A 17,169-nucleotide genomic window follows, 5' to 3' on the forward strand; every position below is an offset into this window, starting at 1 on the left:
AAAATTGGTTATTTACTTCCGGGTTTCCCCGTAATTACAAACCAATTCCTTAGTTAGATTCTTAATTGTTTACGTACAAACAAGAAGTTTTGTACTCTTTATTATATATACATTTGTTCTGCTTTTTAGCAGTTTATAAAATCTTTTGTTGGATTTTACACATTTTGTTTAGTTTTAGAAGTATAACAATTTATAAAGCCAGAGTTAGTTGAGCATTGTTTTAAATTTATACTTAATACAAAACACGCTATGATTTCAGTATGCAACTTCTAAAAACTAAATAAATAGCTGTATTAAGTTTACAAATGAAAACAATTATAAATAGTTTGAAAAATGCTCAAAAAAAAAACAATTTCTCTAAAAGAAATACCCAGGTGGTTTTAACAAGTGTTTTTTCTGAATAATAGTAATAAAAAATAAATAGTTCATAAAGCTTTACACGTGTAATGTTGTATACAATTCATTACAAATCAAGTTTTGTACTTGAAATTAACTCTGTTTAAAAAAATATTAAGTTGAAAATAGATTGAAGAACATTTAACAATCTTTTTATACAAAAAATAAATCCATACTTAACAAGCAATAGTATTATTCTTGATTCTGAAGTAAAAATATTATCTAAAAAAATTTAAATGCTTAATCCTCATGATATACACAATGCACAAATCAAATAGTGTATTTGAAATTGACTCCGCTCCCCTCCAATTTTTCCTCCACCATTCTGTCCCACTCTTCCGACTGCCTGACTGTTAAGTGGTTCTTCCATCCGCCCACTCCGCCTGGTGTTAAAAAAAAAACTAAATTGTATTCAAGGATAAAGTTTGTTGGTTTGTCTGTTTAGTATTTTAAAAGTTTGTGTTTAGACGACTTCTTTTATGAAAACTTTGAGTTTGGTTTACAGCGTCTTATTATGCCCGATGATAGTTAGATGCCTGCTTGACCGATTTTAGATTATAACTAATGGTTGAATATAACATGTTCTTAGCATGTAATTAGTTGTGTAGTAATAAAACTTATGAATAATTTACTAAAACACGCGTTTTGATTTACATAAAACGTATTACCAGAATATTCATTTGTTTACACATAACATATGCAAAACACTAAAATCTTTAATTAGGCTTTTAAAAAAGATGGTGTTTAATAGCTTGTTTGTGTTACAGTTTTTATTTTATTTTTAAAGTAAAATTTTTGAACTCGGTGTACTTTTGTTGTAAAGTTTAAATTACAATTTGTTAAAGTAATTTATAAGCCTCATCTAAGTGCGAAGACATGTCACCTTAAAACACAAACATATCTGCTACTTAGCTTTGCTGTTAAGTTTTTTAAAAATTTAAAACTTAAAACTACTAGTGCAAAACTGTTTATACTCTATAAAAATGTTTAACAAACAATTGTGAACTATTTATCAGCCACCTTTGAACACGAACATGGGGGCCAGCTGCGCGTGAAACCCGACTCTCTTCTGATAATTCTTCCGCATGCTGGCGATGGTGCACTCATTTGCGATTTCCTCCAACTTGTCGTCGGAAACTTCAACTTGCAGATACTCAGCCAGCTTCCTCACTTCGCCCTTGAAATCCTGTGAAAAAATTTGAATGTTGAAACATTTTCAAGAAACAACAAGGTTGGGGTTTAACTACTGTTTCGTAAAAATTGTCAAGAGTTGCGTTGAGGATAAGCTTCAGCTACTTTTTTCTTCGAAGTAAAAGTGATTAAATACTATTTCTAACAGTTTTTATCTTTAGTAAATTAAAAATGTGTTATTGTGACATGTACGAACTACTTTAAACTTCCATACAAGTTTATACTTGAAAAGGAATTAAATATGTTTTTAATAGCTTAACTTTTAAAGTATATTACACTTTATTGAGTATTCTAAAATCTTATCATATTAATAAAAAACAGCGTAACTTCAATATTAAAATTAAAGTTTAACTTTTATTACAAGTTTCAAACAAACCACAAATCTTTACAACTTAAACCCGAATTAAACAGAAAAAAAATTTAGGTTCAGCTCTCAACATCTTTTTTTTTTCGAAATCGATGATTTTCGTTATAACTAATGCAAACATTGTTTCAAATATTGTCAACAAACTTGTTGAAGGTTTTCGTAATAGACAATGTAAACATTATTTTGTTGCACATGCTTCATCCAATCAACGATGTGATCCAAATAGTTCTGATCCCTGTATCCGTCTATCGGGATTTCGTCTTAAATTTATTTTTTGTGTTTTACTGTGATTCTATTTTCTTTTAACTACAGTGAAAAAAATTTAAACTTAAGAATCTTTAAACAGTTTAAAAATAATTACAATCGTTACTATTTGTTTATATAAAAAAAGAAATCAAATAGCTTAAGAAGCTTGTTTTTGTTTGATAACATTACATTTAAAGTTTAGAACTTACAAAAAAACTCTTAAATTTTTGAGATGTTCATATTAGTTTTTATTTTAAGCAAAAATTAAAAGACAGTTGTTGCGAAAAGTTTTTACTAAGTAGACACAAGTTGTCTACAACAAGCATGAATAGTTACTATAAACGTTTTTTTTTAGTGTAACCAAGAAGGGTTGTTTAAGATTTCTTTGGTAAACATACAATTCATATAAGCTTCATAGAAACTCTGAAACCCGTTTGAAACTAGCCATTTCATTGGCTCAACTGAAAATGGCGGCAATTTCTTGCAAAAGTTGAACATTGAAACCATGACGTCTTTTGGGTTGCGAAGTACGTATACTATCTAAAATCGATTGACGAATTACCTTTCAATAGTTTTTAATTTCATAATGTGTCTAAAAAAACAAATAGGGCTCTATTTAGTTTCAGTTTAGTTTACTTACTTCACTTTTTTTTACTGAAGTAGGAAATACAAAAAATTTTACAGTCTTTGTTTCAAAATTTGGTTAGAAAGAAATTTTTTTTGTAGGTTTTACAGAGTTATAGATTGTAAAAACAATAGTGAACAGTAAGCCACTTAAGTAGCGTCTAGCAAAAATGGATTTACTGTATAAGTTTAAACACTGTTGAAGTAATAAATCGACATACTTTTAATTTATTTATACACATATATTTATACAAAATAAGTCAAAACTTTAAAATATATACCTTTACAAATAAATTACACTACAACTTGCTAATAAAACACAACTAGACAATCAAACGTACGATAACTAAAACAAACTTTGGTGTTCTTTTTTTTGAACATTTCCAGATCGAGATCGCCCGCTTGAAAGTGAGTAGAAAATACTCGGCGTTTAAACGGCAGTTCGTTGAATATTTCCCATTTCTTTGCTGTCAAGAAAAAAAAAATACAAAGTATTTTATTTACCCATTGATTTACTAAATTATTAGTTTTAAACGGCTTAGAATATCTTTTAAATACATAAACTTCATGGAAAGCTTTCATATTGTAAATCAAATAGTTATAAAGTATATAAAACAACATGAATTATTTAATAATGTGTATATTTATACTTGTGGTTAACTGAGTGTGAGAAGAAAAGTTCTAAGATTATAAAAATATTAAAACACTGATTGCAGTCTAATATGAACCTAGTGAAAAAATAGGACAATATAGCTTTTAAAATATATAATAGAATATTATTTAGAAGTAAAAAAAACCTTGTACATAAATTAATGTTAAGTTGACTTACGAGATCCAACTTCAAGTATGTTGAGATTCATTGGCATCAGCTTCCATTTGTTAAACTCTTCCGTATCTTGAAACATCAATCTGTTTATTATTTCTAACGTCCAGTTTGTACCTAGCATAAATATCAGGATAAATTTATTTGACTTAAAACTTTTTAAATGGTTCAGCAACAAAAATTTTGTAAAAGTAGTGTTTCGTTTTTAAAAGTTATATTTTTGAAATGTTTTTATAATCTTAAAGTAGTTGTTATAATAATTTTAAATGAAAACTAACAAAAATTCTTTTTTAAATTTACTTTTTTATGTTTTAATACGAGAAAATATAACCAAGTGATGTACGACTTGATAAGCGAAAGGTTTTTTCGTGCACCAAGTCCGTGGACCAAACACTTTGAGCACTTTTTTGTCGTTCAATAAATAATATTCAACAAAAAAAAGGGTATAAAATAAATGTGCATAAATAAATTATTAAAGTACATTATTTTTTCGGAAAGTTTTTTACAAAAAATGTCTACATAAACTTTTTAATGCAGCTGATTATTATTATCACAGCCAGCCTAGCATAACAGAAAAAGATTAAAAGTAATATTTTAAGTAAATTACCTGTTTTAGGGTAAGCAGCAAGCAGTACTTCCCCTTCGTTGAAAGTCATGTTTTTGTTGACCTGGTCCATTACCTTCAGCCCGTTCTGGTGGAACACGGAGAACATGTCCTTGGCCTTAGTTCCCTCTAACGTGTACTCCTTCAGCGAGTCGCTCTCTAAAACTTCTTTCAATATGGGGACTTTTTCCTCTGGTATCAGCTTCGTTAGCCCTTCCTCCATCGTTGTATAAGTGATAAAAAAAAAGTATCTGTTTTAATTTTATTGATTAAGAAGAAAAACGAGTTTTAGTAAATTAAATAAATTCAACACTTAACTTCACAAATTTTTATTTGTTACTAAAAGATATAAAAGTATGTTGTACTCTAGCAGAAAAATTTCTAGGTTTAATAAACTAAAAAGAAAACTGTTTTAAAAAAATGCGCGTTAACTGTTTTTAATATTTTTTAAGTTGTTTCTAGGTTACTACAAGTTTAAACAATAACTTGAACTAAAGATGCTTACAACTAGTGATGTACCGGACTCACTATCCGGGTCCGGGTCCGGCCGGATATTGCCATTTTTGTCTGATATCCGGATCCGGCCGGATTCTAATTTGAAAAAAAAGTCCGGATCCGGTTCCGGCCGGACTCTAATTTGAAAAAAAAGTCCGGATCCGGTTCCGGCCGGATTCTAATTTGAAAAAAAAGTCCGGACCCGGATCTAGTTAGTAAAAAAGAGCATACTGAAAAGTATTTTTTCAAAAACAAACCCTGTGTAAATTAATAAGAGTCATTTTCGTCAGTTAAAATTAAACACCTACCGTGATTGGCTCATTCATTACACGTGACTAATTTACATTTGTATACATTTGAACTATGAAATAAACATTTCGTAAATGCAACTCTTTACATATCTTATAAAATTAAGAGCTTTAGAATGAATACTTGCATTATTTATTGTTTTAAGTTGTGGTCAGAGAATATTTAGAGTTAATACGGTTGAATGTACGAGCAAATGAGAGTCATATGACAAAATGTTTCAAACTAAATATTGATGCAACAAAACATCAGAACATGACAGGCAGTTTATATGTAAGCAGTTAGTTAGTTTAGTGTGCAGCTTGAAGCAACAAAATATCTTGAACTTTTTTGTGAATACTTATTGTAAGTAGTGTTTTGTTTTAAAAGTGAATATTTCAACTGGTGTTTAATTGTTTAAATATTTAAGCCAGGTTTATAGTTTAATAGTTTATTAAAAATTCTACAGTTTCTTGTTTACTAATAGTTTTATTTAATTTTTAGTTTGTTCTTTTAAGTCTTTTGATATAGATTTAAATAGCTTCCAGTTTTTAAAGTGTTACTAAATTAATTAATAATTTTGTATATGCTAGTATTTCTTGTTGTGTTTTATATAAAAGATTCATCTCTCAAAACTGTCGTGTCTGATTATAGAAAGTAGTCTCAGTTAGAATTTAGTATTTGTTAGATATTAACTAAATAAGGTAGGATTTAATTATGATGGATAGTACTAATAAGTTAAGTGTACCACAATCAGTCCACAACTTTACTACCAAATTGTCAACCTTTGCTAGCTGTCTGATTGTTAGATTAAAGTAATTTTTTCAGTTTTTAAAAACCTCATTCTGACTCCGACTTGTTTATACAAACTCTAGCTAGTTAAATTGACTTAAACAATGGCAACCCTGCTGGTTTGAAAATTTTTGGGAATTTTAGAAAATCTTGGACTGCTTCAGGCTAGTTTAGTTTTTTATAAAAACTCAGGCTAGTTTTCTTTTAGATTTTGAATGAGTTTGAGCTAGTCCAGTTTTCAATATTTTGTATTTTTCTAGTGTATTTTGTTCCAGAACTTGATTTCAGATTTTTAATTGTAAATAAGACCTAAATTTGTAAACCTTGTGGCCAGCTGTTCTACTTATTATTATATTAAAGTTCTTTTTTTTTTCAGTTTTTAAAAACCACATTCTGACTTAGGCTAGTTTATACTAGTGATGTACCGGACTCACTATCCGGGTCCGGGTCCGGCCGGATATTGCCATTTTTGTCTGATATCCGGATCCGGCCGGATTCTAGTTCGAAAAAAAAGTCCGGATCCGGTTCCGGCCGGACTCTAATTTGAAAAAATAGTCCGGATCCGGTTCCGGCCGGATTCCAATTTGAAAAAAAAGTCCGGATCCGGTTCCGGCCGGATTCTAATTTGAAAAAAAAGTCCGGATCCGGGTCCGGCCGGACCCGAAATTGTGGGTCCGGTACATCACTACTTACAACACATTTCATCATGTTTGTTTTACTTTTTTCATTTTATTTCTTTAACTACAAAATAAGAAGGTCACAACTCTAAGCGCTATTTTTTAAATTAATGTAGTTTTACAACATTAAGCTATTTAGCTTTTACATTGTAGCATAATGTGATGATTATATAATTTGAAACTTTTAAATTATTTTAAAATAAAGTAGCTTATAGTTTTACCCTAGATATTAGCTTAAAGCCTTTAATACTGTTTATTATATAAGTTGAATGATATATAACCTTTAAATAAATCTTGGTATAATGACATTAAAAAAACACAAAGAAAAGAGTAAATGCAACTGTAATCTACTACTTGTTTTCCAACAAGCTCTGTTTCAGTTTACTTAAAGACTAAATTTAAGCGTTTTGTTTACTTAAACATACCATTGAAATAGTTTAAAACTCATAAAGCTACTAAAACTTAAAAGTAAACAAACAAAAGTATCGCGGTATGTATAAATGTATCAAAGACGAGTTGTCAAATAAATTTATTGAACAAAGTGTAAACTTTTTAAGATTTATCATTTTGTGCATCAAATTTAAAAATTTTTCAAAGTAATTTTTATAAATGGACTATACTTTTCATTTTTAGTTGAATTAAAAATAAAAGGTGCACTTTATGAAAAAAATATTTTCATTTTATAATGAAACAGCCAGATTTTTTGTAGAAAGTAAAATAAAACTACCTCATTTGTTGATGTTCTTAGAAAATTGTCTTAAAATCAGTTCTACGAAAGGTTTTGCAAACTTTTTACTTTAGCTAAACACAATTATTAGAAAAAAACTCTTCTTAACTGACTAAATTAACGATAAGCTTTTTAGAAAAAAAATTTAATACAGTAGTATAACTTGATACTACTTTATAAAAACAACTGCTAATTACAGAAATTTAAATTAATAATTTACCTATAAGCAAATAGCTTTGCGCCGATTTATTTGTTTTTTTCTTCCATGCCTAAATAATATTTGATTAGTAGTTTGCAGTTGAAACAGGTAAAAATCTTGAATATTGCAAATATAATATTATTTGAAAATAATTCTATCACTTATGGTAAATTAGTCGTATAATTTATTTTTTTAAATAGAAAATTAAGGTATTTAAATTATAATTTATTAAGCATCAAAAACAAGTTTAACAAATAGTTTTTTGATGTCTTCAAAAAAATCAAAATTACTGTTTAGAAAAAATAGTAAACTTAAAGTAAGTATTTTTAATGAAACAAAATAAGTATGTATTTTTAAAATAGTGAATATTTTATATTTTACAACTCTGGTCATAGTAAAGCTGCTTTAAAACTGATTTAGTAAAATATCATTTGTATGTATTTCTTATGCAATTTTAAAGTAAGCTTTTATAAATAAATTATTAAACAAAAATTGTTAATACTAAAACGTTTAGTCTTATAAATATTGCTCTTACCTAGTTTCTTTTTTTTTTAATGTTGAGAATTTTTTTTTTTAATTCTCAGACACATTGTACTTTTTTTTTAATTTTAATTTTCTTGATACTTAAAACTCATAACTCCGAAACTTCAGTTCAGTGCGACTTTGGTTAACTGTAAAAAAGAACTTAAAACAAAACTTTCAAAAAATTTTGATAAACAAACTCCTTTTAAAATCATTTTAAAAAACAATGCATACTTGTATTATTTCTTTTTATAATAAAAGCTTTTTACTAAAAAGTAATTAGCAAATTATTTCTTTTATACTTCTGTATAAAGATGTACTTAAAAAATTCCAATGCTTATTTTCTTTTTTTAGATCTACCACGGGCTTTAAAAACATTTAATAGCTTTCCCGAGTCCCGACTCGTACTCTACCTTTTTATTTTTTTTTTATTTAAAGCATTCACAACTGAAAAGGCCTTCAAAAGCACTCAATCTTGTAACAAGCTAATAAACCTACTTTTTGATAGTGAAAACATGAAACATAGTTAAGAATTTTTTATTCTACATCTATAACATATAGTAAAATATCAAACACTTTTAAATTCTTTAAAGTTAGTAATTAATAGACGTTTTTAAAAACAACTAGTTGAATCTATTTACTGGACTTCTAAATTTTTCTTAGTTTTAGTAATAAAATTTGTACTATTTATACTAAAAAACATATATATTGTTTCTAGGAAACATGAAACATACAGATAGGAACATTGTGTAATAATAAAAATTTTAACTCATAAGTTTGTGTATTAAGATTTTAAAGTAAATGCTTAAGATAAAGAAATTCAAGCAAAGAGATAAAACTGAAATAAACGAAGATCAAAACTAAACAGACTTATTTTTAAAAAAGTTTACCTCATCACTAGATATTTTAGTATATTTAAACCTATTATTTTTTAAAATTACCACCAGATTATTTTGTTTAGCATCTAACCTAATAACTAAGTTAATAAATTGATTACTTAAACAATAAATAGTAGTAATTTGTTGCGTAGTACATTTCAACTGTGAACAATACTAGCAAAATCTTGTTGATGTCGACTCTAATCTAATACTTTATGAATGTTTTGTTTATTTTTTTGTTATCGTTGCCCAATTTTAACTTTTACTTAAGTAGTTTATGCAATGTAAAAACAATTAGTTTTCCGGCTACAATGAGTGTCAAAACCATGACTAATGCTAATTTAAAAAAGGTTTAAACCTTAAACTAAAAAGAAACTTGTCAAACTGCTTGAGACTGGCAGAGATGCCAGATTCTGAACAAGTGTTTTTTGTTTTAACTTAAAATGTTATGCTCGAGTTCTGTAACAATTCTTATATAGAAATTTGACAGCTACTAATGTTAAATTGTAAGAAAAGATCTTTTTTTAATATCACAAGTTAAATTTATATATTTTAATTTTAGTTCTACGAAGTTAATTTTTACTGTAGTCTAACGAAAATTTTTTGTCCAAGTTTTAAAAAAAAAACTTACTTGAATCGAACATTATCAAAAAAAATTTACCCGTTTTTGACTTTTAGAAGAAAGTTGCTTTGAAAATAACTATTTTTTGAACACTGAAGAAATGCACTAAACAAATTTCTGCTGCCTCTAAATATTAGTTGATATAAACAGCTAGTAGTATAGTCCCAACAAGGGAAAACTTATAACCTATTGTTGTATTGTTGGTATTTATACTTAATAAACTTCAATTTTATTTTAATAATGATTTAGTAATTCTTAAAAAAAGAAAAAATCTTCATGTTTATTTTCTGTCTCTCAAACTTGAAAAAAGTAATGCAATAAGACAAATAAAACATCAGATTTCTAATATTCCTTGTAAAATTTTACACTCTTTACATCAAGTTTAATAAAAGATAAAAATTAAAAAATTGCAATTCAACCTTGAGTATTTTTTTCTTAAAATTGTGTTTGTTGTAAATGATCTAAAAAAATAAGTACCTATTTTTTTACTAAGCTTTCTAATTTATATTTTCACTGAGATTTAGTATTTCATATTATTTCAATTAGCTGTTTAAATTTTTCAACTTTACCCACAAACTGTCGCTTCAGTACTTTGTAATCCCTGCTTGGTTAGATCTCAACAGCAGTTTCAAGCAACTATGCCTGCTTGATGAGTCCTAATAAGGAAAAACTGGTAGTAGGTTGTCTTGGATGTTGTTGTTAATCTTGAAGTAAAGTTCATTAATTATATTATTTCACTATTAAAGTACCATTTTTTTCCTATGTCAAAAATGTAATAGTTTTATTTAACTTTTTTTAATAAATAAAGTCCTTGATATTACTGTGGTGTTGTACATATTACTAAATACTAGCTCTTTAATTTTAAAGTAAGTTATTGTATTTACTTGGCTGAAATGACATTATTGTTAGAGTTATATAAGGCCTAAAAACCAACTTAATTTTTATAATTAATTCACAGCAGTATGTAACCTACATAAACCATAATACTAAAAAAATAAAAAATAGTTTGAAAATTGCATTGTTGAAATGACACTGTTGTATACAGTTGAAGAGTCACCTAAAATTACATTGAGTAGTATAAGTACATAAGCAGGGCGAAGCTTATGTACTTATTTTCAAAATAAAACTGAAAACTATTTAAAATAAAGCTGAAAAATTCCTGTATATTGAATTACACCTCAAATTAGTTTTAAATTATAAATAAGTCTGTATGGATCAGCTACAATAATTATCAAAACTATGATTAATTAAGGGCATAGGGGGGGGGGGGGGTAAACACCCTTTTTTGGTTTTTGATCTTATTTAATATAGTTTTTACTAGGCTACAAGATGCTTTTTACAGATTTTAAAAATTCAAAATAATTTTTGAGATATAGCCGGTCAAAGTCAGAGCCAACAATAGGTTCCTTATGGGAGGCGCAAACTAAAACGGCAAAAATAGACTATTTTACTAAAAATCTATCTTCTCCTACATTTTTTGAGATAACTACCTCAAACTTTCAGGAAATGTTCCTTGATATATTTAGAAAATTCTGTCAGAAGGAATTTTGAAAAAAATAATAAATAAAAATTTTATATAAAAAATAAACAAAAAAACAGTTTTTTTTTTTGTTTTTTTGTTATAAAATTTTTATTTTTTGATTTTTAAAAATTATGTTCCGACAGAATTTTCTAAATACTGCAAGGAACATTTCCTAAAAATTTGAGGTAGTTATCTCAAAAAACGTAGGAGGAGATAGATTTTTAATGATTTCTAGTTATTTGCCGTTTTAGTTTGTGCCTCCCATAAGGATCCTATTGTTGCCTCAGACTTTGACCGGCTATATCTCAAAAATTCTTTTGAATATTTTAAATCTGTAAAAAGCATCTTGTAGCTTAGTAAAAACTATATAAAATAAGAACAAAAACCAAAAAAGGGTGTTTACCCCCCTATGCCCTTAATACTCAAAAAATGCAATAATAAAGTCTTAAGTAGATGTACAATAATGTCCATCTGTTGCCCGACCTTAGAATTTTGTTTAGTAAAATATTTTGACATTTGGAAATCACATAAATAGATAGTGTAAAAATAAATCACCTTCCTAGCCTTAAGCCTGCAGGAGCAAATAACCTTTGAAAATTCTGCTTTATATCGGTTTATTTAAAAAGGGAAAAAAAAACTATTTTACTAAAAAAATAATTTCTACTACGTTTTTTGAGATAATTATATGAAACAATTAGGAAATGTTCCTTTCCTTATTTAGAAAATTCTGAATTAAAAAAAAATATCAAAAAAATTAAAAGTAAAACTAATTTTTTCTCTTAATTTTTGAATAAAATTTTATTTTTGTTAAACTTTGTTTCTACAGAATTTTCTAAATATGTCAAGGAACATTTCCTAACTGTTTCAGGTAATTATCTCAAAAAACGTAGTAGAAAATAAATTTTTAGAGAAATAGTCTTTATTCCCCTTTTTAACTATACAGATATAAAGCAATATTTTCAAAAGTAATTTGCTCCAGCAGGCTTAAAGCTAGGAAGCTAGTTTTTTTTGTGCTGTCTGTTTAATTAATTTCCAAACATCAAAAATTTTACAAAGCAAAATAACAAAATTTTCAATTTTTGAGGGGCAATAGATGCACCCTAATGTTCAACAAAACTGTACATCAGTATCTCTTAAACCAAGGGACAAATACAAAGGTAATCTTGAAATGAAGCTGAAATTTGATATAAGTGGTTTTCAAGCACTTAACATCTATAAAACTTTTTTCAGTTGGAGACTCTCTAGTGGACTTAGTTAAAAAAAGTTTTTCATCTTGATTTTATGTCTTAAACATCAATAAGCTCAAGCTTGAAAAATTTCCATTCAAAATGTTAACTATTGTCAAAATATTTTTTTTATAATAAGCATAACAGCCCTTTTTATTTTATATTTTTGTTCATATAGTTTTTATTAATTTTACAGTTTTCCCTCTATGCCCTTATTAACTAAGCTAATGGTTGCTTTTACCCTATATATAACAAAAGTTGGTTGATTAATGTTCAAGAATTCAAAAGGTTTTCTTATACTTTATAGAGGGCTCAAGTTAAAAAGACAAAAAAGACTATTTCATTACAAATCTATCTTTTAAGAGTTTTTGGTTAACTGTTTCTAAACATTTTAAGTCTAATCTTACAAACATAATTAATAATTTCTCAGAAAAAAAAAGAATGAAATAAAGCTTTTTTTAGTGTCTAGAAATCCTTTCAAAAACTATTTTATTGTTAAATTTTTAAAATTGATATGTAAAAATTTGAAGTAAATTGTTCTATTTACAGGGTTGCCAAAAAACTTATAAAAACCTGGGTTTTGACAATTTAGGCAAAAAAACCTGGAGTTTAAGATATTCTGAAAAAATAACTGAGAAAAACCTTAAATTTTAAACTGTTTTTACATATAAAAAGATAGAATTTGGATTATACACAAAAAATCTAACATATAGATAAAAGTTTTTGTATCACAATATTTTTTTTTAAAGAAATTCAAAGTAGCTTTCGATATTTTATCAGTGTTGTTATACTATTTAAGACAGTTTTTCTACCTTTAGCTTAACTTTATACCAAAGATTAAATCAAAAACTAGTATTTAAAAAATCTGTAAGAAATTCAGTAAGCCTGGAAGAAATTTACAAAAAACATTTGGCAATCCTGTATTTGTTCAATTTTTAAAATATGCACAATTTATATCAGAAATGTTTTACTAAGCTAAATATAACTTGATGAAATTTGTTTTTTTTTTGTTCAAAAAAATTATCTTATAGTTATAGAATAAGCATCCAAATTAGAGCTGATTTTAATATTAAAAAAAAGTCTCTTATTGTTAATTTAATTTAGATAACTAGATGGTGTCAACTGACATTTAAAAATTTATTTATTTGGAGGTTATGAATTTTATCTAAAGCTCAAAACACTGGTAACCACCAATTAGAAAAATGAAATAGTTATACATATTCGTAATTTTTTCTCAAATGGGGACAATATTGCTTGCTCTGTTATAAGAACAATAATGAAATTATTATTCCAATTAAATTGCAATTAACTACCGAAATAGAAATAAGCAGTTAAATGAAATGGTTTTATATACCTTTTAGATAAAAATAAACCTTTTCTTAAGTACTCTACTTCTTTAAGCAATTTTTTAGTTTGTATAATACACCTAAATTTTAATCATACGTTAGAACAAACATAAACTGGGTCTTTAAATTTTAATAGAAATATTATTACTTAGACCTTCTTTATTCTATTTAATATTACTATTTTTACCTTTAGTAATGTTTTTAATAGTTTTAACTGAAATTTTTTAATGTTGATAAGTGAATTGTTTTTTAATACTTGTAATACTTTACTTAAAAAATTATATATGTGTATACAAATATTTATTTATATTCCAGTGAACTTGTTTTGCTAGAATCTTTTGTTAGCAAACGATTAAATCTATAGTTTGAACAGTTATATGTGTATATATTAATCATTGTTTAGATGCTCAAATAATAACTATTGAAATTTATGCATTTTAATTAAAAGTTTTAGTTAAGGCTTTAAGGGAAGTCTTTATTGTTTTTTAAAAGTCGATCTTGTTTAATGGAGTTTTTTATGTTAGTTATCACATACTTTTTACCAGTTATCAAGTTTTAATTCATTTTTGAGATATAAGGGATTAAAGTTGGTGTGTTTATTAGGTTGCTAACACAAAAGGTATTATCTAAAAAGAAAAAAAAATATATTTAGTAATATACTAAACGTTAAACTAGCTTAGTTTCAAAATTTACAGTGAGTCTATTGCTAAAACTTAAATCATTCACTAGAGGGTATGTATTGGAAAAACAAATTATTGTTAAAAGGTTACCTTTTTTAAGTTTGAACTCTCTTGCTCAAAAACCAAAAAGTAATTTAGTTTTTAACTATTATTTATAAATATATGATTTTTTCAACTTAACCCACAAACGTTTGCTTCAGTACTTAAGCCCACTTTGTAATATCTCAACAGCGGTTTCTTGCCTGCCTGATGAGTTCTAATTTCATTGTATATAAAAAGTTTAAAATATACTTCAACACTATAACGTTGAATTTATACTTAGCTGTATATAGGAAATGAATTATTTTTCAAGTAAAAAGATTATAATATATAAAAATTCTCTCACATTTGTTGTTTTTGGGACAAATTAACAATTCAAATTTTTAAACAAAATTGCTTTCTACAACTTGCATATAACAAAAAAACAAAAAAAAATTCAAAGTATTTGGTCCTCGGATCTGGTGTACAAAAAAACCTTTTGGTTATCGAGTTGTACATTACTCAGATAGATACAGTTTAACGTTTTGTCCTTAACAGACTATACAAGATGATGAACCAGAAAAAAAAAAATTAATATCAACATGGTTTCCAAAAATTCTGGAATCCTGAAAAAACCTGGAATTTGACAATTAAAAAAAACCTGGAATTTTGATCAAAAATCTCTAAAAAACCGGGAGTTATAAACTATTGTTACATGTAAAGTTGCTAAATTTCAATTAGATACAAAAATCTATCATAAACATATAAAAAATTTGTATCATTTAAAAAAATTTTCAATAAAAAAATTTAAAGTAGCTTTACAGTATTATTTCAACGTTTTTTTTAAGACAGTTTTTACCTAAAGTTTAAAATGATACTAAAAATTTACCAAAAACTATTGTTTTATATACCTAAAATAAATTGAAAGAAAACTTTTGGCAACCCTGTACCAAGTAAAAATTATTTTTACCAACATGTAATTTCATACTAAGTGAGACATAAATTTTTCTTTACAACATTGTTCATTGTGCTTTAATTTTGTTCTACTGTCTTGTGTTCAAAAATTTATCTAAAAATGGCCTGCATAAGTATTTAAATAAACGTTTGGTACAAGATTGGCATAAACATAGTTCCAACTCTAGAATACATACATAACTTATTTTTTTGAATATTATGTAATGTGTGTTGAATTATAAACTTAGCACACTTAGCAATAAATGGAAGTGATGTTTTTTATATTTTTAGATACTACATATCTGCAGGCTTGAAAAAAAAATTCAGCTTTTATACATTAGCTTTAAACATAGTTGCCACACACTCAAGATGTTTTGAAATTTTAGAAAATCTCAAGTCAACTCTGGATGTTTTGATTTTTAAAAAACTAAGTTGGCTAACCTTCAAGTTGCTTTTTACTGTTTTAAAATACTAAAATTAGTTTCTGATATATGACCGATCAAAGTTGGGCAACATAATAGGTTCCCTATAGGAAGGGAAAACTAAAAAAGCAAAAAAGGACTATTTTATTTAAAATCTATCTCCTAAATTTTTCAAGCAATCTTCTTCAAATTTTCACAGTCTAATCTTTACACAATAACAAAAAAACATTATTTTATACTTGAAAAATTTTAAGTAAAATTATTAGAAAAAAAAAATTTAATTATTAAAATCTATAAGTAAACTTTTTTTCTTATAATGTAAGAAAAATTTCCTGAAAATTTGAAGAAGATTTCTTGAGAAAGGAAGTAGGAGATAGATTTTTAGTGATTTTTAATTTTCCGAGAAAATTGACTTCAAAACATTTGCGGCCCATACGTTTGTATTGGAAACTTATTACAATAATAAAAATATCTCAAAAGTCGAATGATAATTTTGAATTCTATATAAAACTGGCTTGTAGTTAGTACTTAAATCTTTCATATAAATAGCAAAATTATTTTTTGTAAAAAAAATTGTTGGACCTCCTCCCCCCTATGGCCTTAATTTCAAACAAGTGTTCGTTTATAACCAATTTTGTTAAATAACTTGATTTTATTAATTTTGAAAATTAAAAAAAAAAGTTTTTAAGGATTTAAAAAACTCTGGATGACTTAGGACAGTTTTTTGACTAAAAGTTTGGCAAACATATTTGAAAGCATGAACTTGATGTCAATTTTTATAGAAATTATAAAAGTCAATTAATTTTTGAGGTATAGTAATTTTTGTAAAACATTTCTAATACAAACTTAGGGACCATATCTTTTAAAAAATTCAAAAAATCCTATATACTTTTTGAGCTAGAGACATAACATTTTTAGAAAAAGTTTGTTAAACAAGTTGAATTTGTTCAATTGATTATTTAATTTAAAAAATATTAAAGAGTAAAAAATTTAAATAAAAAATTGAAACAAAAAAAATATGTAATTAAAAATAATAAAAAATAAATTAAGTATTTTCCTATAACTATTTTTTATTTTTATTATATAATTATTTAAATACAGTAATAGACTTGCTAAGCAAGTTTTAAGAAGATTGCTTAACAATGAAAAATAAATGTTCTAATTGTTATCTTAAATCTACTACTTATATTTAAATCATTTCAATGTAGGATTTTTTTAGTTTTTTTTTTTTTTTTAATTTAAAATTTCAAAAAATAGTGTTTACCCCCTATGCCTTTAAACTATACAACAAATGGTTTTTGAAAGTCTTTAACTCATAGATAGATGGAAAATGTAGATGTTCAGTTATTAATCCAATTTTAAATAGAAATGAAAAAATAAGTTTTTTATCTATACATTTGAATCATTAAATTTTTACAAAAATTACTTTGTCTCAAAAGTTAATAAAATTTTTATATTCCTGTCTATAAAAACTTCCCTGTAGTTACACTTTAAGTTTTTATTCTAAACTAATGTTAAATTTTATAAAACAACTTCCATCAACCTCCCTATGC

General features: G+C 26.0%; 1 protein-coding gene across 1 annotated transcript; it reads right to left on the bottom strand.

Moving 5' to 3' along the window:
- Positions 1–666: 666 nt before the first annotated feature.
- Positions 667–4,474, bottom strand: LOC145836379 (sulfotransferase 6B1-like). The gene is made up of 7 exons (XM_082944187.1): positions 4,255–4,474; positions 3,654–3,764; positions 3,182–3,291; positions 2,599–2,740; positions 2,099–2,214; positions 1,417–1,582; positions 667–779 (listed from the first exon to the last, which is right to left on the bottom strand). The coding sequence occupies exons 1-7, from the start codon at positions 4,472–4,474 to the stop codon at positions 667–669; spliced, it is 978 nt and encodes a 325-aa protein (XP_082800313.1).
- Positions 4,475–17,169: the final 12,695 nt, after the last annotated feature.

Source organism: Thalia democratica, chromosome 1, assembly GCF_965202585.1.
Source record: "Thalia democratica chromosome 1, ktThaDemo2.hap1.1, whole genome shotgun sequence".
Taxonomy (NCBI): domain Eukaryota; kingdom Metazoa; phylum Chordata; class Thaliacea; order Salpida; family Salpidae; genus Thalia; species Thalia democratica.

Bases quoted from the DNA above. Each gene is read 5' to 3' on its own strand.
- LOC145836379 (XM_082944187.1), bottom strand. From the start codon at position 4,474: ATGGAGGAAGGGCTAACGAAGCTGATACCAGAGGAAAAAGTCCCCATA. The intron at 3,765-4,254 runs GTAATTTACTTA...TATTTATGCTAG, and splicing joins TGCTGCTTACCCTAAAACAG to GTACAAACTGGACGTTAGAA. The intron at 1,583-2,098 runs GTTTGTTGACAA...ATTTTTTCACAG, and splicing joins ATTACGAAAACCTTCAACAA to GATTTCAAGGGCGAAGTGAG.